The 25,830-nt window shown below is 42.3% G+C and overlaps 1 protein-coding gene and 1 long non-coding RNA gene across 7 annotated transcripts in view; one reads left to right on the forward strand and one right to left on the reverse strand.

The window, feature by feature from the left end:
• The window catches only part of LOC127906297 (uncharacterized), a 287,067-nt gene that overhangs the window by 129,930 nt on the left and 131,307 nt on the right, over nucleotides 1-25,830 (forward strand). The gene's annotated exons all lie outside the window — the stretch shown is intronic.
• LOC118391779 (homeobox protein cut-like 1) overlaps nucleotides 18,120-25,830 on the reverse strand; it is a 265,235-nt gene continuing 257,524 nt past the window's right edge. For all 6 annotated transcript variants that reach the window (XM_052457826.1, XM_052457829.1, XM_052457827.1 and 3 more), the window contains one exon: nucleotides 18,120-25,738. In XM_052457826.1, the coding sequence (XP_052313786.1) occupies nucleotides 25,291-25,738 (448 nt within the window). In that variant the 3' untranslated portion in view covers nucleotides 18,120-25,290. The remainder of the gene's footprint in view (nucleotides 25,739-25,830) is intronic.

The raw sequence follows: 25,830 nt of genomic DNA on the forward strand, positions 1-25,830 counted from the left end.
TGAAACCCCTTACATTCCGAGAAAATTAGTCTACATGTAGCCTCTATTAGACAGAGCCTACTTACATGTTTTGGTAAACACAAAGGAAGACCACTTACAATAGTCTTACATTAGTCACTGTTTCAACTCATTACTCTATTATATTGTCGATAGGCCTTTTCACGCTGCTCAATAGATGTAGGATAAAACAGAGTATTGGCATGACAAAGGAATGTCATGTGAAAGAATGCCACAAGTCATTAGGCTATTAGCTCTCCAAAATGGCCTCAGAGACTTTGGGGAAAAAGTATTATCACACACACACACACACACACACACACACACACACACACACACACACACACACACACACACACACACACACCCACACCCACACACACACACAGCGGCTAGGGAAGCAAGCCTTCTTACCGTTGGATAAACAGCATCCCATCCCATGAGTAGTATGTAGGGGGGAGGGGTGTAGAGGGCAGAGGAGAGGGTAATTTAGCCTCTCAGAGAAGGATGCTCCTCTGTCTCACTGGGTCAGCACCGCTTCCTGTTTTAATGTCACAGTGACTTCTGTGAGCTTTGGGCTCTTCAACACAGTTGAGCACAGCCTCATACACTGTGCTCTCCACAGAGCAATAGATTGTGCTAATGACCTCAGAGCTGAACCTCAGTAATGGGGAAGACATTAATCGGACACTAAACAGTGCTGTACATCCAACAGCAACGCTCTGTCAGCAGGGAAACCAATTCCACTGGCTATTTTTATCCACGCGAGGCAGATCATATCACATATTACTTAGGGAATGGAGAAGCGCAAAACAGCAGAATACAGGGCAGAACATTGGGGTATAGAGCAAGGACCTCTGCTAAGATCATGTGGTACTCAACACAAGCTCTTCATTCAAAGATGGTAAAAGAAGACAATTGATCGCTGAGATCCATTTGGTCTATTTTGATGAGAACCAGCAGCCAAATTAATGTTCCTTCATTGGATAATGAAGGATCACTTGATTTGACTTGAGCATCAATCTGCTGAACTGAAAGGGAATGTGGACTGTTGAGGATCTGACAAGGCACCAAGCCTACAGTCATGTTTTCTCAACCATTCTAACCTAAACTGTGGAGCATGGTTGTGACAGGTATGGCGGACAGCAAAGGTTGCGTGCTGAAGAGCCCAGACTGACATGGAGTGATAAAGCCACCAGTGGACTGACACGCAATGAAGAAACAAAGTAGAGTGGAGGAAGGGAAAAAGGAAGTCACAGAGACCAAGGGAGAGCTGGGGGCCTGAGAGCAGAGGCCCTATCGGAGCTGAGATCTCCTCCCGCATCCAGCACAGTCTGACAGTCGCCCAAAAAGGTAACACAGTCCACATTACGCAGTACCCTGTCTCAACACAATCTCAACACAATCTCAACCTTGTCCAATCTACCCCTTGGCATCATCGGCAACATCTGGACTCAATTGATCCTCCCACCATACAGCTTACATCATACAGCACATCAAGACTAATGTAATCAAGACTAATGTTATATCGTTCACAGTACTGTAGTAAAAGATTAGAGAAGAAACCCCTCGGAACCAAAACTGCAGTGGGTGTTTCCTATGTAGCTACATAAAACCTTCAACTTCTATTTTTATAGAGCACCAATGTGTTGAAGTCAATGTTTTGTGAAAGGTCCCTGTAAAACAAGTCAATAAGCAGTTTAGGAGATCCAAATCACAGAGCAGCCCAGCCTCCCAAACTTCAGCCATGTTATCAGCATCAAGCATGCTTTGCCAGTTGGGCAGAATAATTACTCCAAGCTGTCTCCACTTACGGGCACAGGAACACCACATGAGAGGGTTCAGTGCAGAGGCAGACATGCACCCACGCACACGCACATGCACATGCACAAACACCCACACGCACTCCTGCCCCCAGCCACAAAAGCTTTGAAGTTGAACGTTGCTATGATAATAACTTACTTCCCATATGCCAATCTTGTGTTATTAGCTGCGTGGCTGTCATTATGTGGCCTGCATGTGAGATCGACCTGGCACACTAGGCTGGGTATCATTAACCCTTTGTGTTTCCTTGCCAATGTGTGTCCACACACCAGATGGAGGTCAGTCAGACAGAGATCTGGCAAAGAGACCAACTGACAGACTCTTGTCAAAAACAATCATGATGCAAATAGAGGATGCATAGTGAAAGGCAGAAAATAAAAGAGCTCGGGGGTCACTGCTTGTTTCTGTGTGTACGTATCAGAGGAGAGGACTGCTGATGGTGAAGTCATAAAGAAGTCAACAGTACATACAGGCTACATTGAGGCCTGCCATTGTGCCGCCCGATCTTCAGGCACCACCCATCATTGTTTGATTAGACATGGCTACAACACCGTCACGGGCATGAGATTTATTGGGTGGCCTTTGTCACATGCTGTGGCTGAAGCCAAACTGCCTTGCCGAGGAATCAGGGTGGTGTGTTCTAAAGACATCATATGGCGTCATTGATGAGGTATGTTCTCACTTCTCAGCATGGCATTTTCACATTGTACTGTTCCCATGGAAACGACAAAGTACGCTCCAAAAGGGCGAGCTGTGACCAAGTGCGTGTATGCTGGGAAGCCGAGGAGATGCTATGAATCCTGGCAACAGAAAAGAAGAGGATTGTCATGTTATAATTGAATTGGAAGAATTTGAACATCAATACAATACAATATAATACAATACAATATGTACTTCAGAAAACCCAGGTGCAACATACGGAATAGATAAGGATTGCCATGTTGCAATTGAATTGGAACCCACTGAACATGTAAGAAAACAATCAAATATGCACCTCGGAAAACACTGTTGCAAAAAACAGAGATGGTGAGCATTGGAGAACACATGGCAGACCACTGAATGAAAGAGAAACTTCCATAAAGCCCTACAGTGCAATCAGAAAGTATTCAGACTCCCTTGACTTTTTCCACATTTTGTTACGTTACAGCCGTATTCTGAAATTGATTAAATAAACACAAATTCTCAATCTACACACAATACCCCATAATGACAAAGCGAAAATGGGTTTTTAGAAATGTTTTCAAATGTATTTCAAATAAAAAATAGAAATGGCTTATTTACATAAATTAAATTGATTGGACATGACTTGGAAAAGCACACACCTGCCTATATAAGTCCCACAGTTGACAGTGCATGTCAGAGCAAAAACTAAGCAATGAGGTCCAAGGAATTGTCCGTAGAGCTCCGAGACAGGATTGTGTTGAGGCACAGATCTGGGGAAGGATACCAAATAAGGTCTGCAACATTGAAGGTCCCCAAGAACACAGTGGACTTCATCATTCTTAAATGGAAGAAGTCTGGAACCACCAAGACTCTTCCTAGAGCTGGCAGCCCTGCTAAACTGAGCAATTAGGTGAGAAGGGCCTTGTTCAGGGAGGTGACCAAGAACCAAAGGGTCTCTCTGACAGAGCTCCAGAGTTCCTCTGTGGAGATGGGAGAACCTTCCAAAAGGACAAACATATCTGCTACACTCCACCAATCAGGCATTTATGGTAGAGTGGCTAGATGGAAGTCACTCCTCAGTAAAAGGAACATGACAGCCTGCTTGGAGTTCGCCAAAAGGCACCTAAAGGACTCAGACCATGAGAAACAAGATTCTCTGGTCTGATGAAACCAAGATTATCTTTAGCCTGAATGCCAATAGTCACGCCTGGAAGAAACCTGGCACCATCCCTACGGTGAAGCACAGTGGTGGCAGCATCATGCTGTGGGGATATTTTTCAGGGGCAGGGACTGGGAGACTAGGATCAAAAGATGAATGGAGCAAAGTACAGCTAGATCATTGATGAAAACCTGCTCAGGACCTCAAACTAGGACGAAGGTTCACCTTCCAACAGGACAACGACCCTAAGCACAGAGCCAAGACAATGCAGGAGTGGCTTCGGGACAAGTCTCTGAATGTCCTTGAGTGTCCCAGCCAGAGCCCGGACTTGAACCCGATCGAACATCTCGTGAGAGACCTGAAAATAGCTGTGCAGCAACTCTCCTTATCCAACCTGACCGAGCTTGAGAGAATCTGCAGAGAGGAATGGGAGAAACTCCCCAAATACAGGTGTGCCCAAGAAGACTTGAGGCTGTAATCACTTCCAAAGCTGCTTCAATAAAGTACTGAGTAAAGGGTCTGAATACTTATGTAAAATGTGATAATTTGCGGTTTTTATTTTATACATTTGTAAAGAAATATATATTTTGGCTCTGTTTTTGCTTTGTCGTTATCGGCTATTGTGTGTAGATTGATGAGGGATATAAACAATTTAATCCATTTTAGAATAAGGCTGTAACATAACAAAATGAGGGGAAATAATGACCGGGTTCTGAATACTTTCCGAATGCGCTGTACTGTAGATCCTCTATATATAGATCCTCTATTTACCCTCAAACATGTGTCACTGTACTGCATATATGGACAGATATTGCACAGCACAAGTCTGAGTTATATCCTCACACATGTTCAACAGAGATTAATATCAATGTAACAAATGTATCAATGTCGTGCAGAGGCTAAACAGAAAGTTAACCCCGGATTTTTTGTTGTCTGTATTTGCCTGGGGAGCTAGTGGGGCCAATGTGAGGAAAGCTGCTATTTTTATCTCTTATGGGAACATTGGGGGAGCTTTATGTTGTTTGTTGATACTAATCGAAATATGTTCAGGATTCTGTCAAACAAATCAGCTCCGAGTCCAATTTGAAGAAATAACCATGACAAGATATTACAAGATATATGGCCTCAAAAGATTAAAACATATTTTAAGAGTTCCATTTTGACATTAATATTTTGGCTCAATAAATTTATCATCAGATTATGAGGCAAAAGGAGATCAACTAGGTCTATCAGAAATGTCAATTGATTTGTGGACTTTTACATTTTCAGCTCAACTATACAACCGGTGGGAGACAAAGCAAAGTAAGAGCATCATATAAATTCAGCAAAAAAAGAAACGTGCCTTTTTCAGGATCCTGTCTTTCAAAGATAATTCGTAAAAATCCAATTAACTTCACACAGATCTTCATTGTAAAGGGTTTAAACACTGTTTCCCATCAATGAACCATAAACACTTAATGAACATGCAGAAGAAAAAAAAGAAAAAAGAAGAAAAAGAAAGATGTCCAGGGTCCCTGCTCATCTGCGTGAACGTGCCTAAGGCATGCTGCAAGGAGGCACGAGGACTGCAGATGTGGACAGGGCAATAAATTGCAATACTGTGAGACGTACTGTGAGACGCCTAAGACAGTGCTACAGGGAGACAGGACGGACAGCTGATTGTCCTCGCAGTGGCAGACCACGTGTAACAACACCTGCACAGGATCGGTACACCCGAACATCACACCTGCGGGACAGGTACAGGATAGCAACAACAACTGCCTGAGTTACACCAGGAACACACAATCTCTCCATCAGTGCACAGACTCTCCGCAATAGGCTGACAGAGGCTGGAATGAGGGCTTGTAGGCTTGAGGGCTTGTAGGCCTGTTGTAAGGCAGGTCCTCACCAGACATCACTGGCAACAACGTCGTCTATGGACGTCGCTGGACAAGACAGTACTGGCAAAAAGTGCTCTTCACTGACGAGTCGCGGTTTTGTCTCACCAGGGGTGATGGTCGGATTCGTGTTTATCTTCGAAGGAATGGGTGTTACACTGAGGCCTGTACTCTGGAGCGGGATCGATTTGGAGGTGGAGGGTCTGTCTTGGTCTGGGGGCGGTGTGTCACAGCATCATCGGACTGAGTTTGTTGTCCTTGTAGGCAATCTTAACACTGTGCGTTACTGGGAAGACATCCTCCTCCCTCATGTGGTACCCTTCCTGCAGGCTCATCCTGACATGACCTGCCAGCATGACAATGCCACCAGCCATACTGCTCGTTCTGTGTGCGATTTCCTGCAAGACAGGAATGTCAGTGTTCTGCCATGGCTAGCGAAGAGCGAAGAGCCCAATCCCCCAGAATTGTCCACGAACCCGCAGGTGCCTTGGTGGAAGAGTGGGGTAACATCTCACAGCAAGAACTGGCAAATCTGGTGTAGTCCATGAGGAGATGCACTGCAGTACTTGATGCAGCCGATGGCCACAACAGATACTGACTGTTACTTTTGATTTTGAGCCCCCCTTTGTTCAGGGACACATTATTCCATTTCTGTTAGTCACATGTCTGTGGAACTTGTTCAGTTTATGTCTCAGTTGTTGAATCTTATGTTCATACAATTATTTACATATGTTAAATTTGCTGAAAATAAACGCAGTTGACAATGAGAAGAAGTTTATTTTTTCAGTTCATTTATGAAAATAATTTAACAACTGTGTGACAGTAACCAGGTTTCCATCCAACCATTTCATGCTGTTGAATTACCTGTCGCATTAAAAAAGTCACGAAGATGGGAAAATGAAATTCCTGTACAATTTTATAAATACCGAAATTCGATATAGTGGGTTATTTTTTAGTCGGTCAAATGAATTAGGAAAGTAATTTCTGTGGAAACGCCTTTATGATATCGAAGTTAACTTGATGTCACGCGATGATATGTTGTGGGAAAGCAAAACCATGCAGTTTATTAGGCTACAGATTAAATAAATTATGATGAACTTCACAGGGTGGGTGGTGAGTGTGCAAGGTGATGAGTTTGACGCTCCTTTCCAATAAATATCGAAGGTCTTATTCTGGTGACATGATGATCGATGCTTGGCTGCCGTTTGACAAATACAAATATCGTTCTTGCCCATAATAATCTGATAATATAGGTAGGTTCTCCGCACTGTATATGCAAATTGTTGGCTAGAGCGCATGTGCCAAGACCAGTGGGCACATGCTATTAATGCAACGGATTTGGTGACAAAACCAGCAGTAGAGTTGAAAAAGCGATGGAAACGCATTTCGCCTTTTATGTGCACTATGTCATCAAGCACAGCCATTTATCCGTAAAAAGTCAGTTTGATGGAAACATCTCTGGTGGGAAAATACGCATTTTGTTTTATTCCGATTTTATAGTATTCGCATGAAAATGTGCCGTAAATTGGATGGAAACCAAGCTAATGAGAATAATCCTGAAATGGTACTACAGTGCTCTCTGCTGGCTGCATATCAAATGATCAAGCCAGCTCAACCTCAGCCTTCACTGATATAGTATGTTGTGTTGGTGTATAACATAATTTGCTTTAGACCTACTACCTGTTGCCTTTGAATGAACACAATGATTCCCAGTGACCAAATCCATGTTATTATGATGGCTACTACAAACTACTTTATATATTTTGTTATCAACTTACCTGTGTTTTCATGATATTACAGACCTACAGTGTACCTACTAAGTTGATATTTGGTACAATGAAACAAACTGTTTCGATGTAGAGTGAAAAAAAGGCAACACCATACAGTTTTGAAAGTGTGTGGTAAAGACAAAACTTTACAAGCTGATCCAAGGACAGATTTCCAAACAATTGGTTGGGAATGAGCTTACAGTGTGGCAAAAAAGTATTTAGTCAGCCACCAATTGTGCAAGTTCTCCCACTTAAAAAGACGAGAGAGGCCTGTAATTTTCATCATAGGTACACGTCAACTATGACAGAGAAAATGAGAAGAAAAAAAATCCAGAAAATCACATTGTAGGATTTTTAATGAATTTATTTGCAAATTATGGTGTATATAAAACCCTATTGAAACCGAGACCCTTTCGGAGACCACCCTTACAAGATGTCACTCTTTGCATGGTCCTTCAGGCCGAATTTCAATCAGCAAAGTAAATAGCTGATCCCAGATCTGTGTGTACAGTACCCTGCGTGAGATGGTGGGTGCACCTAGGGAGGTTGTGTGTGTCTGTAATGATGTACTGAAGGCTCTCACCTGATAGCGACGTAACCCCAGGCTCCTGATGTTATACAGGCCAGTCTATCACACAGAGACCCATTCACAGCATAGAAACCAGGGCTCTCCTTGATCCATGAGGAGGAAACCAGATCTGTCTGTGGAGATGGAAATCCAAACTGCTACAGTAGCACTGGAGGTAAATTGGACAGTTATGCAAACATAAATATGCCATCATGAAAATATACCATATTGACGCTGGTTTAGTTTGTACCTCATCCGTTTGCCGAAACCGATCCCTATGTAACTTTCAACTCTTCGCAATTTAAGTTGTTGTGAGTGGGCTACATTTACATGTTTATCCAGAGCGACTTACAGTAGATCTACTAACTATGCCAAGAGTACTGCGATCGTTATATAGATTGATGGTAAAAGGGAAAGCGGACACCTAGTCAGTTGTACAACTGAATGCAATTAACTAAAATGTCTCTTTCGCATTTAATCCAACCCCTCTGAATCATAGAGGTGCGGAGGGCTGCCTTAATCGACATCCATGTCTTCGGCGCCCGGGGAACAGTGGGTTAACTGCCTTGCTCAGGGGAGAATGGCAGATTTTTACCTTGTCAGCCCGGGGATTTGATGGGAAGTGCTAGATATTGTTGAAGGGTCTTCAAGAGGCTCTATGAATAATCCAGCACTCTTTAGACTACTTCCTGTATTTGGAGACCCTCACCACCATCTCCTGTCGTCTAGAGACCCATAGGACCAGGAGAGGAGGAATAGGTCAAGGGCCACCAAGGCTCATTAAGCACATCACAGATGCTACTTCCTGTGTTGTTGGGAAACAGATGGTTGAGTTACATATGAAGGACTACACATGTACCATTAGTAACTCATGTGTAACATACTGTGCAATAAGCTGAGGTCACAGTCAGTTTTATTGCGTATAGTTTCTAGGGTGGAAAGCTGTGGAGTTTTAAGACTAAATATGCCAAGTAGACTATTTGGAAACACCTTATGTAGCTTCAGTCAAACCCCTCACATGACATGGGACCATGTCTATGTTTCCTCAGCCCCCTTACCCTATGTTCCTTCAGCCCCATATTCCCCAGTTCCCTCAGCCCCATGTTCCCTCAGCCCCATGTTCCCTCAGTTCCCTCAGCCCCATGTTCCCTCAGTTCCCTCAGCCCCATGTTCCCTCTGTTCCCTCAGCCCCATGTTCCCTTTGTTCCCTCAGCCCCATGTTCCCTTTGTTCCCTCAGCCCCATGTTCCCTTTGTTCCCTCAGCCCCATGTTCCCTCTGTTCCCTCAGCCCCATGTTCCCTTTGTTCCCTCAGCCCCATGTTCCCTTTGTTCCCTCAGCCCCATGTTCCCTTTGTTCCCTCAGCCCCATGTTCCCTCTGTTCCCTCAGCCCCATGTTCCCTTTGTTCCCTCAGCCCCATGTTCCCTCTGCCCCATGTTCCCTCTGTTCCCTCAGCCCCATGTTCCCTCTGCCCCATGTTCCCTCTGTTCCCTCAGCCCCATGTTCCCTCTGTTCCCTCAGCCCCATGTTCCCTCTGTTCCCTCAGCCCCATGTTCCCTTTGTTCCCTCAGCCCCATGTTCCCTTTGTTCCCTCAGCCCCATGTTCTCTTTGTTCCCTCAGCCCCATGTTCCCTTTGTTCCCTCAGCCCCATGTTCCCCATGTACCCTCAGCCCCATGTTCCCTCAGCCCCATGTTCCCTCAGCCCCATGTTCCCTCTGTTCCCTCAGCCCCATGTTCCCTTTGTTCCCTCAGCCCCATGTTCCCTCTGTTCCCTCAGCCCCATGTTCCCTCTGTTCCCTCAGCCCCATGTTCCTCAGCCCCATGTGCCCTCAGTTCCCTCAGCCCCATGTGCCCTCAGTTCCCTCAGCCCCATGTTCCCTCAGCCCATGTTCCTCAGTTCCATCAGCCCATGTTCCCCCTCAGCCCATGTTCCCTCGGTTCCCTCAGCCCATGTTCCCTCGGTTCCCTCAGCCCATGTTCCCTCGGTTCCCTCAGCCCATGTTCCCTCGGTTCCCTCAGCCCATGTTACCTCAGCCCCATGTTCCCTCAGTTCCCTCAGCCCCATGTTCCCTCAGTTCTCTCAGCCCCATGTTCCCTCAGTTCTCTCAGCCCCATGTTTCCTCAGCCCCATGTTTCCTCAGCCCCATGTTTCCTCAGCCCCATGTTTCCTCAGCCCCCTAGTCCTTCAGTTCTACCTTCTAAACTAGGGGTCGGCAATCCAAATGAGAGAAAGATACATTTTTCAAATTCTGGTCACAGGTCACCAATGATTCAATGCTTCACTGGGTCCTAAGCCATTTAATTGTGCATATTTGAGCCAAACCTTTAAAAAAAATACTTGAGTAGATGCTGAGATACATATTTTTTAATCTCAGAAAATCCAATTCAGACTGCTGGAATATTGACAAAAGGTCAAGGCAATAGTGATTTACCATAATGAAGTACGTAAGCATTTTCTACTTTATAGCAATAAGCATTTGTGTCAATTTTGCCAAAGTCTGAGGCAAAGAGCAATGTGCAGCTCTAAATGCCACATATAAATGGAACTGCCAAAATAAAGAAATGCCAACATAAAGTGTCTTAATAGGGTGTTGGGCCACGAGCCGCCAGAACAGCTTTAATGCACCTTGACATAGATTCTACTGGTGTCTGGAACTCTATTTGAAGGATGTGACACCAGTCTTCCATGAGAACTTATATCATTCATTTTTTGAAAACGCTGTCTCAGGCCTGCTCCAGAATCTCCCAAGTGTTCAATTGGGTTGAGATCTGGTTACTGAGACACCAGACACACAACTTTTAAACCCCATATTCTCCTTTATTCCACTCTTTCAACTTTTAAAACCCCTATTCCACTCTTTCATATTCACTGAGATATCTTCTTCTAGACATGGTTAGCCAAAGTAATAATGACCATAAGCATGATGGGATGTTATTTGCTTAATTAACTAAAGAACCACACCTGTGTTGGAGCACCTGCTTTAAATATGTTTTGTATTCCTCATATACTCAAGTGTTTCCAGCTGGCTGGTTAACACTGGGTTAAACTGATTAAGAAGTTAACTGCAGAGCCAACACGATAACTGGCCTTTTCTTAGCGAGAAGTAAATTATATTTGTACATGAGCTACAGTGCCTTGCGAAAGTATTCGGCCCCCTTGAACTTTGCGACTTTTTGCCACATTTCAGGCTTCAAACATAAAGATATAAAACTGTATGTTTTTGTGAAGAATCAACAACAAGTGGGACACAATCATGAAGTGGAACAACATTTATTGTATATTTCAAACTTTAACAAATCAAAAACGGAAAAATTGGGCGTGCAAAATTATTCAGCCCCCTTAATTTAATACTTTGTAGCGCCACCTTATTCTGCGATTACAGCTGTAAGTCGCTTGGGGTATGTCTCTATCAGTTTTGCACATCGAGAGACTGACATTTTTTCCCATTCCTCCTTGCAAAACAGCTCGAGCTCAGTGAGGTTGGATGGAGAGCATTTGTGAACAGTAGTTTTCAATTCTTTCCACAGATTCTCGATTGGATTCAGGTCTGGACTTTGACTTGGCCATTCTAACACCTGGATATGTTTATTTTTGAACCATTCCATTGTAGAATTTGCTTTATGTTTTGGATCATTGTCTTGTTGGAAGACAAATCTCCGTCCCAGTCTCAGGTCTTTTGCAGACTCCATCAGGTTTTCTTCCAGAATGGTCCTGTATTTGGCTCCATCCATCTTCCCATCAATTTTAACCATCTTCCCTGTCCCTGCTGAAGAAAAGCAGGCCCAACCCATGATGCTGCCACCACCATGTTTGACAGTGGGGATGGTGTGTTCAGGGTGATGAGCTGTGTTGCTTTTACGCCAAACATAACGTTTTGCATTGTTGCCAAAAAGTTCAATTTTGGTTTCATCTTACCAGAGCACCTTCTTCCACATGTTTGGTGTGTCTCCCAGGTGGCTTGTGGAAAACTTTAAATGACACTTTTTATGGATATCTTTAAGAAATGTCTTTCTTCTTGCCACTCTTCCATAAAGGCCAGATTTGTGCAATATATGACTGATTGTTGTCCTATGGACAGAGTCTCCCACCTCAGCTGTAGATCTCTGCAGTTCATCCAGAGTGATCATGGGCCTCTTGGCTGCATCTCTGATCAGTCTTCTCCTTGTATGAGCTGAAAGTTTAGAGGGACGGCCAGGTCTTGGTAGATTTGCAGTGGTCTGATACTCCTTCCATTTCAATATTATCGCTTGCACAGTGCTCCTTGGGATGTTTAAAGCTTGGGAAATCTTTTTGTATCCAAATCTGGCTTTAAACTTCTTCACAACAGTATCTTGGACCTGCCTGGTGTGTTCCTTGTTCTTCATGATGCTCTCTGCGCTTTTAACGGACCTCTGAGACTATCACAGTGCAGGTGCATTTATACGGAGACCTGATTACACACAGGTGGATTGTATTTATCATCATTAGTCATTTAGGTCAACATTGGATCATTCAGAGATCCTCACTGAACTTCTGGAGAGAGTTTGCTGCACTGAAAGTAAAGGGGCTGAATAATTTTGCACGCCCAATTTTTCCATTTTGATTTGTTAAAAAAGTTTGAAATATCCAATAAATGTCGTTCCACTTCATGATTGTGTCCCACTTGTTGTTGATTCTTCACAAAAATACAGTTTTATATCTTTATGTTTGAAGCCTGAAATGTGGCAAAAGTTCGCAAAGTTCAAGGGGGCCGAATACTTTCGCAAGGCACTGTATATACGCTATCCTTATATTCTTGATCCTAGTGATTTCGGACTGTGTAAAACAGTCTGGAATAAAAACAACGTGTGTGGGTGGAGAGAGGGTTGGTTTTACAGGTTTACTCACTCTAGATTGTCAGTACTGCACGTCTTCTTTGCTATCGTGCCACGGCTGTGTCAGTGTCGATTGTAAGTAAAATGTATGTATCCCTTCAAATCGAATAACATTTTATTGGTCACCTACACATGGTTAGCAGATGTTATTGCGAGTGTAGCGAAATGCTTCTAGTTCTGACAGTGCAGCAATATTTAACAGTAATATCTAACAATTCCACAACAAATACCTAATACACACAAATCTAAGTAAAGGAATGGAATAAGAATATTGAAGTCGGAAGTTTACATACACTTAGGTTGGAGTCATTAAAACTTGTTTTTCAACCACTCCACAAATTTCTTGTTAACAAACTAGTTTTGGCAATCGGTTAGGACATCTACTCTGTGCATGACACAAGTAATTTTTTACAACAATTGTTTGCAGACAGATTATTTCACTTATAATTCACTGTATCACAATTCCAGTGGGTCAGAAGTTTACATACTAAGTTGACTGTGCCTTTAAAAAGCTTGGAAAATTCCAGAAAATTATGTCATGGCTTTAGAAGCTTCTGATTGGCTAATTGACATAATTTGAGTCAATTGGAGGTGTACCTGTGGATGTATTCCAAGGCCTACCTTCAAACTTAGTGGCTCTTTGCTAGAAATCATTGGAAAATCAAAAGAAATCAGCCAAGACCTCAGGAACAAAAAACTGTAGACCTCCACAAGTCTGGTTCATCCTTGGGAGCAATTTCCAAACGCCTGAAGGTACCACATTCATCTGTACAAACAACAGTACGAAAGTATAAACACCATGAGACCACGCAGCCGTCATACCGCTCAGGAAGGAGACTCGTTCTGTCTCCTAGAGATTAATGTACTTTGGTGCGAAAAGTGCAAATCAATCCCAGAACAACAGCAAAGGACCTTGTGAAGATGCTGGAGAAAATGGGTACAAAAGTATCTGTATCCACAATAAAAACAAGTCCTATATCGACATAACCTGAAAGGCTGCTTAGCAAGGAAGAAGCCACTGCTCCAAAACCTCCATAAAAAAACAGACTACGGTTTACTGCACATGGGGACAAAGATTGTACTTTTTGGAAAATGTCCTCTGGTCTGATGAAACAAAATAGAACTGTTTGGCCATATTGACCATCGTTATGTTTGGAGGAAAAAGGGGGAGGCTTGCAAGCCAAAGAACACCATCCCAACCGTAAAGCACGGGGGTGGCAGCACCATGTTGTGGGGGTGCTTTGCTGCAGGAGGGACTGGTGCACTTCACAAAATAGATGGCATCATGAGGTGGGATAATTGTGTGGATATATTGAAGCAACATCTCAAGACATCAGTCAGGAAGTTAAAGCTTGGTCGCAAATGGGTTTTCCAATGACCCTAAGCATACTTCCAAAGTTGTTGACATTGAGTAAGAGGTTATTTTCCTGACACCACACTCAGAGAGCCCTCACCTCCTCCCTGTAGGCTGTCTCGTCGTTGTTGGTAATCAAGTCTACTACTGTTGTGTCGTCTGCAAACTTGATGATTGAGTTGGAGGCGTGCATGGCCTGGGTGAAGAGGGAGCACAGGAGCACAGAAGAGGGAGCATGCACCCTTGTGGGGCCCCAGTGTTGAGGATCAGCGAAGTGGAGATGTTGTTTCCTACCTTCACCACCCGGAGGCGGCCCATCAGAAAGTCCAGGACGCAATTGCACAGGTCGGGGTTGAGACCCAGGGCCTCAAGTTTAATGATGAGCTTGGAGGGTACTCTGGTGTTGAATACTGAGCTATAGTCAATGAACAGCATTCTTACATAGGTATTCCTCTTGTCCAGATGGGATAGGGCAGTGTGCAGCGTTAAGGCTGTCCGTTGTCTCCATATCTAAACTAAATGCTAGCTATTAAAATGAGATCCAACAAGAACATCAAGGAGTTAGAAATCCAGGAGTTACAAGTTTCTTCTTAAGTCTGGATCCCTGAACAGTCTCAATGTAGATCTTGATCACTTTTATAGTCGCTGGACTAAAACCTAATTAACACAAGTGTAATATATTGCGTATTGGATCATTAAAAGACAATGTTTTTTTATCCAGTTGGATAAACACTCCAAACCGCCTACCTGACTGCTCAGTGGGGTCCTAAATCACACCGTCGCCTCGTTTTGTATCCATGACAGTGAAAGTTGCGCCCCTGGTTTACCAATTAAATAGACAGATTGTGAAGTAGACATACTTGGTATTCATATCTCAAAACATAAATTTACTTACCGCAACCAACTTCAATAGAAGGTTTCCAAAAGTAGATAAGATTCTGCAACCACGGAGAGGTAAATACCTGTCTATTTATGGAATTTTATTAACTCCAATAATAGTTTACTTACAAATGGCACTGCCTACTCCAGATGACTAGTTTTTAAAAATCATATGAGCAAAAAAATATTGGAATGCAAAGCCAGACAAAATTAAAGATGCCTATTTATAATGAATATGAGTTTAGGGGGCTAAATTATTAAATAATAAATCATTAAACCTCTCACTAAAAGCTTCACTCATACATAAATTATACTTCAACCCAAAATGGTTCTCCAGTAGATTATTAATAAAGGATCATACTTTGTTCAAATAGTGCCCTTTTGCCTTTATATAGAGCGGCAGGTAACCTAGTGGTTAGAGCGTTGGGCCAGTTCCATTCATCAAGGATGATGAACGGAAACAGGATGCACCTGAGCTCAATTTCGATTCTCATAGCAAAGGGTCTGAATACTTATGTAAATAAGGTAATAATAAAAAATAAAAAAACTTTTGTAAAAATGTCTAAACACCTGTTTTCACTTTCATTGTGGGATATTTTGTGTAGATTGATGAGAAACATGTTTTATTTAATCAATTTTAGAATAACAAATAGTGGAAAAAGTCAAGGGGTCTGAATACTTTCCGAATGCACTGTATGTAAAACTGTTTACACTTGTTAATAACATGGAACAGACCGAACAACGACAAAGAGTAATATTATAGCAAAAAAAGACACCACACCAACTTTGTGTTTGTATAAAAGATATTTACTTCAATTATCACACCTAGGGTGCTAGTGAATAATAATAACAATAATAATAACAACAATAATACATTGTGAGTTTCATACAGTGATATTGCCTCTCCATATTCTATAGGGACTGTCTTACAGTGCTGAGAACAGACTACATGACTTAAATGACCAAATAAAAAGGAACCAGATGAAAACAACAAACGAGAGAACAACTGAAACTGGAAGAGATACATGTTTTTCTGTGAAGGAAGAGTCACCCTCTCATTGCCAATGATCATGCGGCCTAGAATCACGCCATAGAAAAATATATCAGCGGACAGCAACTAGCTAAACCTCTCTCTGGACTGAAGAGGGGGAGGAAGAGCACTGTTGTGGCCAGTGATAGTGACAAGGACTCTGCTAAAAGTAGTTTCCACCTGAGCTTTGAGAGAGACAATTAGACCAGCTGAGATGGAGGGAGGTTTCCTCACTTCAAAAGCAGTCAGTAAAAAGAGAGGACACAAACTAAAAGAGAAGGAAACTGCAGCCCTTAACTGCATAAGAGCCGCTCAATGCGCCACACACATACACACACGCAACGTCATATGAATGCCTAAAGCCCCACTGGGTGTCATTTTACCCCATGTCAAGCTAGAATTCAAAAGTGAATTGCGCTGTAACTCTTCAGTTGGAAGTGCCAACTCTTCGTTGAGAAAGACACTTTTTTGGTTGAAGGGATTTTAAAATTTTATTTTGCAACATAGGGTAGCTTCAATGTGAAGTTTGGTTTAAAAAAAACTAAATCACATAACCTTCAAAATAAATGAAATTGCACAAACCAAATGTCTATGGAAGCCATATCTGTACAAGGTCTAAGGTCTCCATCATACTGGCATTTATTTTGCCAAAACAAGAGCTCTGAAATAAACGTATTTTTCAAGGGACTTAAAAGGTCTCTCCAGCAGTGGACAACACGGTATAACATCTGGATTTTATTCCTCCCACTTAAGGAAAAGCATACAAACAAAAAACCTGTTTGTCTCAATTATTTCCCAAAATCTAGTGTCTATAGCAGTGTTTCCCAACTCCTCAATTACACCTAACAGCACACATTTTTGTTGTAGATTAAAGTCATTGAGGGCTTGATGATTAGTTGACAAGTTGAATCAGGTGTGCTTGTCCAGGACTACAACAAAGATGTGTACTGTTGGAGGTACTGGATCACTGGAGTTGGGAAACACTGGTATATTTTAACAGGAATTCTCAAGTTCTGCTATTGAATGACATTTGACCAACAACATGACCTATGTATATTCAGATATTATATACAATGTACTGAAAGTCAGCAACTTGACATCACAGTAGATAAACTGATAGTGAGATGGCAGCCTGACCAAACACAAGAAAGCTGGAGACCTCTGGCACTTTGAAGGAGAGTGGGCACACTCTCAGACTTCTCAAATGCTTGGTAAAAGTAGAGTCCCAGTTTCAAACTCATCAGCTGAAAATAAAGGTTGCTTATAAACCTGGTAGGGTAATTAATAGTAAAGGCGAGGAGCCAAAACCATTGGCGAGTATGGCTAGCTTTGTTCTGAACGAAATGAGTCAATGAGAATCAGATTATACGACAACATTTAAAATCAATTATCTTAGACTTGGATATAGCACATGGCTAAACAAAGGTGAATTGGAGTTGAGAAACCAAGACAAACTTGATGACTTCAGCAGTTTAGAAACAATGTGTCTGGTTCTAAATTCATACAGTCAGTTGAGGCTTTGGGAGCATGTAAATGTGAGTATGGAGACAGATCTGAACTGAGAGAGGGGACTCCATGGACACCCATTTTATATAGGTCTTAGACAATGCCATCATAACACATTATCATTTGACTAGACAGCAAGGTAGCAGCAAAGGACTGTGGGTGATGTAGTTCTATCATGACTCTTTCACTAAAGCGCTAATTACGCAGCTTTCAAAAAACACAATATTGGTTGTCAACTATAGGGGGCCAAATTAGTTGTCCGTTTGGAGTTGGTAGAGAATGGTTCAAAACCCATGGAACACAACCAGTTAGTCAATGTAAAAATGTATCATACAGTAAGTTATTCATTGTTGACCAATATGTCAACTACCACTGATTGATAGATTCAATGGACATTGGTTGACTTATAATGCATAGAGTATTATGAACCTTACGTACATAATCCAAATTGAATATGACATGATTAATGCTGTTGTTGACCATTATTATAGTCTCCATTTCCAACGTCACTGGCATCCAAACTCCATTAACATGCCACTTTTGACTCCTCACAATCACAATAAGCCTACTGTCCCTGGCTGACATCTGAGACTAAACACAAACAAAAAGATACGAGAGTAAGAATGAAACGTATTCATGTTCAAATCAAATCTTCAATCAAAATGGGAAGGCAAATCAAAAGCAAATAAATCCAGATTTTCATCAAACTTTTGGCAAACATTGTCAAAAATCTTTTGTCACGACCAGTGGCTCTTGACATTGAATAAGGAGATCCAATAAGGCAAAAGGAGTGTATATAGTATAAATAAAAGTAAGTATAGATTGGGGGTGGTGATGTACAATGACATTATATGATTCTGTATATGCTTCTATGAGAATCAAGGCATTGGTCTTAATGTGTACTAGGTTAAAGTTTGTCTCACAAATACCGCAAGGTTATGAAATGATTGAAGGGTCATATTAGAAATGTGAATTAATGATACACAAACACCATGAGACCAACGCTGGCTAATGCTAAAACTTCTGCAACAATCCTTGTAGTCGATCTTACAGAAGTGTGAGGTTTTCGTAGTCCTAATATAAAAAGAAAAAGTTAAAAACCTAATGGACACAAACCCTACAGAGAGAACTACCAATACGTTGACAGTAATAACAAAAAACAAACCCATAGTAATGCTTAACAACTTGCTATAAGGATATATTTCATCTGTACAATTGTATATGACAGTGTATATAATATTGATAGCAATCTGCTTTAGTTCTATAGAAAAATATTTGCAAAGGGCAAATTCCTGAAATTCGTCCAAAAAGAATCGTATAGATTCTGCAACAAATTATACACTGTTTAACTGGACATTGGACTCGAATGGAGCGAACGGTGTTTTTCTTAGCAACAGAAAAATAACATGAAAACACAGAAGGGAATTGTAGCACAAAAAAACTGCACAAACACATGCAAAATGCCCTCTGTACTGTATGAACCAGTGTAGCAAAATGCCCTCTGTACTGTATAAACCAGTGTAGCTTTGGGTGCTTCCTCCAGGGTTCCACTGAAATCCCATCCCCTAATTCTTCATGATACTCAGAATCTTACCCATTCATTCAGAAAGCTACAGACAACTCTGTGTCTACAAAACTGACAAACACTTAAAGAAAACCGTTCCCTGTCAATAGCAGAAATATACACATGAACAGGAGCAGAGAAAAGAGGATCGACCTCTAGCTCTTGGACTCCCTACAACATAAAGACTTTGTTAACTTGTGACTGATAAGAGTGGCCTGTTCTATATGATCTTTACATGGACATGTGATAGACAATAACTCACAGACAGGTAGACAAGCCTGATTTGGTCCTCTTTCAGAAGTTGTATTGCTCATGTATTGGTGTGTTATATCAGTCCGTGTCTATGTTCTGTGCCTTTGTAATCAGCATTATTTCCATGACTGTGGCCTCTTGGAGCATTGTGTCCTTGAATACTGGAGTCTGACAAAGCAATGTCATATATGTGAACCAAACCTACAGGGAAAAGAGGCGTGGTATACATCAACCAATGACGTTCAGACGGTTTGAAAACTAGGATAAGGTAAAAAGTCATTCAAGCACGTTTGCTTCTACTACAACCAGAATGACTTCCATTAGTTCAGAGTGCACAACCCCCCTTTAATGATCACGATAAAATAATAATCCAAAACACATTGACCTATGAATAATAAAATCCAATTAAAGTTCATGATGGTTGATCAAAAACATTTCACTCTGGGCCAAAAGACCAAACTACACTGAACAAAAATATAAACACAACATGTAATATGTTGGTCCCCTGAGCTGAAATAAAAAAAATCCCAGAAATGTTCCATTTGCACAAAAAGCTTATTTCTCTCAAATGTTGTACACAAATTTGTTTACAGCCCTGTTAGTGAGCATTTCTCATTTGCAAAAGATAATCCATCCACCTGACAGGTGTGGCCTATCAAGAAGCTGATTAAACAGCATGATCATTACACAGGTGCACCTTGTGCTGGGGACAATAAAAGGCCACTTTAAAATGTGCAGTTGTTGTCACACAGCACAATGCCACAGATGTCTCAAGTTTTGAGGGTGCGTGCAATTGGCATGCTGACTGCAAGTATGTCCACCAGTGCTGTTGCAAGAGAATGTTAATTTGTCTACCATAAGCTGCCTCCAATGTTGTTTTAGAGAATTTGGCAGTGTGTCCAAATGGCCTCACAACAGCAGACCACGTGTAACCACGCCAGCCAACTAACTCCACATTCGTCTTCTTCACCTGCGTGATCGCCTGAGGGGGAAGTGGGGGTGTTGAGAACAAGTTTGGTCTGTAATAAAGCCCTTTTGTGGGGAAAAACTCATTCTGATTGGCTGGGCCTGGCTCCCCAGTGGGTGGGCCTATGCCCTCAAAGGCCCACCCATGGCTGCACCCATGCCCAGTAATGAAATCTATAGATTAGGAACAAATGTATTTATTTAAATTGACTGATTTCCTTATATGAACTGTACCTCAGTATAATCTTTGAAATTGTTGCATGTTGCGTTTATATTTTTGTTCAGTATACATGCAATGTTTCCAAAATGACTGACAGCAGAACATGATTTGGGGAGAAAAGTGAGAGAACTCATGTTCAAATCTTCAATTAGCGTCAAATGAGAAACAGATAAAGGAAAACAAATCCACACAAATTCAACTCCCAATCAAAAAGCACTGCCTGTCAAGTATGTCTCCTGTCCTAACCGGGCAATAGCTGGGAACAGTTTACATCATGACAGCACAACTTGACATGTTAGTAATAGTATCAAAGTGAAATCCCTCTGATCAACTCCATTTCATTAGTGCCTCTACCAGACACTCAAGCCTGTATCGTTCTTAATGAGGGCCATACCCACTATCTGCGTGGGGGGCTTTTGATTGTGGACCTCTTACTAAATCTGTGGCCTACAAGAGTCTGCCTTGGCATCACCTCTGGAGGAGCCCAGGACTGTAGACAGTCACAGAACTGGCCCCCTTTTGTTCAACAGCAGTGAAGTATTTCCAGACAAAACAACTTTGCTACAGACGTCAACAGCTGCGTTGAAGACGCAGGATGTGGGAGACCAATCAAAATGATTGCTTGTTTCCATGTGGTGCCTGCACAAGACTTGGAGACCAGTGATGAAAAGTCTCATGAGAACGACGATGGGATGGGCGCAAGACTTCAGTCCAAGAGCCAGCTTACTGCATTCGTTTATGAGCAATCCTGAAAAGAATATCAACACTTTGGTCTGGATCACTTTAAGGCAAAGGCAATCCTATGAAAATATAGACTGAAGGAAAAGCCGTGCAGACGGTTAAGTGCTAAGATTTCTCTTTAATAGTGCTAAAAGATCAATACCTTTTTTGAAAGGTAACGTTTTTGGGTGTGATCAATTTAAGCTTTACGTGTCAAAAGCCATTACATATAAATACCATTATGTTTTGCTTAAACTTGTCGATGTACTTGTGCTTTTATCAAAAGTGTTACGTGTTCGTGTTCAATCGATCACATTTTTTCAATGAAATTCAGTAGAAAAGTGTAACCAGCTGATAGGGACTGCTGTGGCTTAGCCAGACTGGCAGTGTGTCACTTGAAGAGAGCGTGGTTTGGAACCATGCAGGACACAGGGTTTTTGAACAGTGTGCTAACATCACTCCCCTCCAGAGGTGATCCAATCACCACCAGCTTCGCTGTAGGAGGGGCAGCTGAGCAGTAGCCATTCAGGACCCAATTCTGTTCCAAATGCTCACAATTTAAAAAAGTATCCAATAATCTCTCTTTAAAGACTAAACTTATTGTAAAGTCAGAACGGCATAAAAAATATTCATGAGCATGCAATTAAATATTTTAAGGTAAAGTTGCCTTCCCCCCCTTTTAAAGAGGTTTTTGGTCAGTAGTGCTTGTGCTTTACACAGCTGTTTGTGTTACTGTTAGTATAAAAATGTCATTTGATCAGTTTTTTTTGTCTGAAGGAACTAAACCTATATTTAGCAAATAATAATTGAGGAAATATTAATCTTCTAAATAGTAGGTGTACGTAGTACAAAGAGCGTCACAAAATGTAGCCAGTGCATCCCAGTTTATAGTCCAATAAACAGGAAACGCCAAAGTCACACTCTTGCTGGATCTAAGCACATATATAGTGATGTGATCACTGCTTATTTTAGATCAAATCTACCTCACTTCATTCATCTCAAACAAAGCTGAGAAATCTCCAAAGATACGTGTCAGATTCAGAGGTGATGCCAAAGTACAGCAGTTCCAGACCTTCAGATGCTACTGGTTCTTGAGCCCAACCACAACTTCGGTCCTGTGCTGGGTTCAGTAATACACGGAAAATGTACAAAAGAGAATATAAGTCAACCTGATTTCAATCATGTTTGTTGAAATGAAAGAGGAAAATAGAAATGCACAGACGCATCAAATCATGAACGGTGAATGCACCATAATGCTATAGACGACGTTGTCAGGATGCTCTCCCATTTCAGCTCAAACAACATAAATGACACTGTCAAAACGTCTTCAAAGATCACTAAATATACATGTATGACAACTAAATCTCGTACGTATAACCCAATACTGCCGGCAGTCTATCAGTCAAAAAAAATATTATATGACCCCTTATAGTCCCTTCCATACAATAATAACAACAATAATGAACAGAAATCAAATAAGACATTAAAATGTAAAATACAGCACCTATAAATAAGCATAACAAAAACATGAAACAAAAAAACTTTGTTGAAGTGATCTACTGCTTGTCTTTAATATGGCAATAAAGGGGACCTACTGTATTTGTGAGTCTGCTATGCCGTAAGCCGTATCATTTAGAAAACAGCTTAGAAGAAACAAAGGGTGGCAGTTGTGCACTCTACGTGTGTGCAGCTATATACAAATCAAAGCCACACAGACTTATAAAACACACACACACACACACACACTCAAGGGTGTGTATGGCAGAGCAGGGAAGCTAGTCCTCGCTCACACCCTCACACCCCCTTCTTACGGTACGTGGATACAAAAATCACACACGCCTACTTGTGTACACGTACGTGTGTGCTCTCACACACTCAAACACACAGGGAGAGGCAGTGGGCGGGCAGGCACTGTGAGCTTGTGGCATAGGAGGAGGAAAGGGGGAAAAGGGAAGAGGTTGCGATGTGTGCGGGAGGGGTCTAATGTTCTACCATATCTGGGGAAGGGAGGGTGGGTTGAGGGTTAAGTATAAAACTAATGTCTTTGTTTTCTTCCATTGACCCGTGTCAAGTGATCTTAACCTCTGAGATATATTCACATGGGGCAGGCCAAGAGTTACAGCTGAAAGTAAGAGGACTTGTTGTGACCAGTGGAGAATGGAGATGCTACGTAACAGTCATGAATTGATCATAAAACTGGTCATAATATAAGGAGGAGTGAGCGCATCAAGATTGGTGGGAGAATCAGCTTGACTTTGAAAGAGACAACCAACTTGGATGGGGCTTTGTCACATCGACACTACTTTGGATATAACTTTTGGTGTTGGTTATTCAATTTATAAAAATGTACCTTGAATTATCTCTACTAAGCCTTGGCACGGTTTCGTACATTTGACCTCTTGACCTCTGCGCAACACAACATGGCAGCCCGTGGAGAATATATGTCAAAGGGTTTTAAAGGAGGGACGTGTGACTGGTTGACCATGACCAGGTCAGTCTTGTAGCTCTGTATGGGAACACACAAGCAGAGGAGAGTCCATCTCCTCCTCAGACTCGTAGTGCACCGCATGTAAGGACCGACACGCAACAGCTGGGGTTTCTTGTCTTTCTTTTCTGTCTTTTTACAATGTACAAATATACACACAACCGTAGGTAAAGAGTTGAGAGCAAAAGAGCCAGATGCTTGGAATATACAGTAAAGTGAGCTGTGCATCTCCTGGCTTTTTCACCCAATGAAACGCAAGCCTCCCCATCCGAGGGCCAGGCTGTGAAGTGCAGCGGCCGTCGGCTCTACTGTACACCCTGGTTCTGAGGTCTTAATAGTGTGGTTTTTGTGGTTAAAATAGGCTAAAAAGCAAGTTTGCAACTTTTTTATTTTTTTTAATATCTCGACTGAAATAGTTTTTTTTCTCCATGAACTTGTATACAACTTTTTTGTTTATTTTCTTTTTTTCTCAAACCTGATTTTGGCCTAAAATGGAGTGTATTAAACAAACGCTCCCGGTGCCACCAAAATGGCGTCCCCCGGAAGTCAGTTAAAGCTATGAAAGAAATGTACACTACTTATCAAAGAGCTTCTAGATCACCCACGAGAAAGAACACAAAGTAAGCTACCACAAGATGTTTTTCTGATTTTTCCTTTTTCCTGACATGACCGTTGCATTTTATGTTGTACGTTGAAAAACTGTGAATTAAAGTGATACTTTTTTTTCAAAGTTCCATTCAACTGATGAGTATTTCACTTCAGATTTTACTCTTCCCAAATATTTAGGAATCTAAAATAGCATTGTTTAAAGTCGACCGACTGTGCAATCTCTTAGTGGCAACCAAATTGCTATAAAGTTTTTTTTCTTTCTCAGAGGAGAAAAATAATTTTATAAAAATGTTAATTCTTTTCTCAATAGAGTGGATAGCATATTAAGAGTTCCAGTGCCATTACATGGCAGCTTTTGGGGCACAGAAAGGAACATTGCTTGGGAAAGGGTTCTCCTCTCCTGCAGACTAATTTTCTAAATGCTTGGCTTTTCATTCTCTTTTTTTGTTTGACGATCCTATCAGAAAGCCAAAGAACTGCAATGGAGTTATGAGGAGAAAGATCCTCTTCGAAAACAGAAAAAGGGGAAAACATTGTAACAGTTAGTCTACTAGATGTGAAAACTCACTGAGCGAACAAGGTTAGAAAAACTTTGAGGTGGTGAATAAATCTCTCAAAGGGAAACACACACACACACACACACACACACGCACACGCACACAAATAAAACACATAATTGCTTCTCGTGACAGTTTCCTCCCGTGGAGTGACGCTCCTCTGTGAGTAGCGCAAGTCTTTCGTCTCCTCCGCACCTTTGGCCGGTGGTGATGGGGCCCTGTGGCCAGCAGGGTTGTTAAGTGCTTCTCCAAACAAAGCCAGGTTGTTGCTGTTGTTTCGCTTCTTGAAAAAAATCTATGAACCCTCTTTGATATGAAAAGTCGTAAAAGATGCCAGTTCCTCTCTGGCAGCACTGCTCCAGTCTTGGCCTTGGAACTGTGCAGTCAGGGCACTAGAAAAATAGTAACTCTCACTCTCCAGCAGCAGGGGTACCGTATCAGAACTCCCACTCGTGGGGCTCGTCTTTACCGGCAGCCTTCTCCAGGCGGTGGATGATATTATTGAGGTTGGCGGCTTTCTTCTTGCGCAGGCTGCTGTCGCGGGGGTTGCGGGCAGCAGTGGTGGTGGCAACAGACGCAGAGGAAACATGGATGCTCTCGGGGAAACTGAACAGGCTGTCCAGGGCGCCGCCCTTGTGGTGGCCACTGGTACCTGCAGCATTGCTGCCAGTGGCTGACGTGGTGCCGTCGTCTCTGTGGTCGGACCCCCCCTCACCTTCTGAGGCCGGGTGGTGCTCGTGGCCGGGGCGTGTGCCCTCCACTGTGCCATCTGACTCGGTACCGTCACAGCTGTCGCCCTCACTGGCCTTGCCCGCCCTGGTGGACGGGGAGCCGCCCTCACCTCGCTGGATCTCCTCGATGAAAAGCTCCCGTCGGATACGAGACCTGGAGGCCAGAGAGAAAGAGAGCAGAGGAACCCCAACATCCCTCAGTCAGACACAGACACATAGCTGGGAGTCTCTCACATCAACACAGAA

This window comes from Oncorhynchus keta, chromosome 12 (assembly GCF_023373465.1).
Source record: "Oncorhynchus keta strain PuntledgeMale-10-30-2019 chromosome 12, Oket_V2, whole genome shotgun sequence".
NCBI lineage: Eukaryota > Metazoa > Chordata > Actinopteri > Salmoniformes > Salmonidae > Oncorhynchus > Oncorhynchus keta.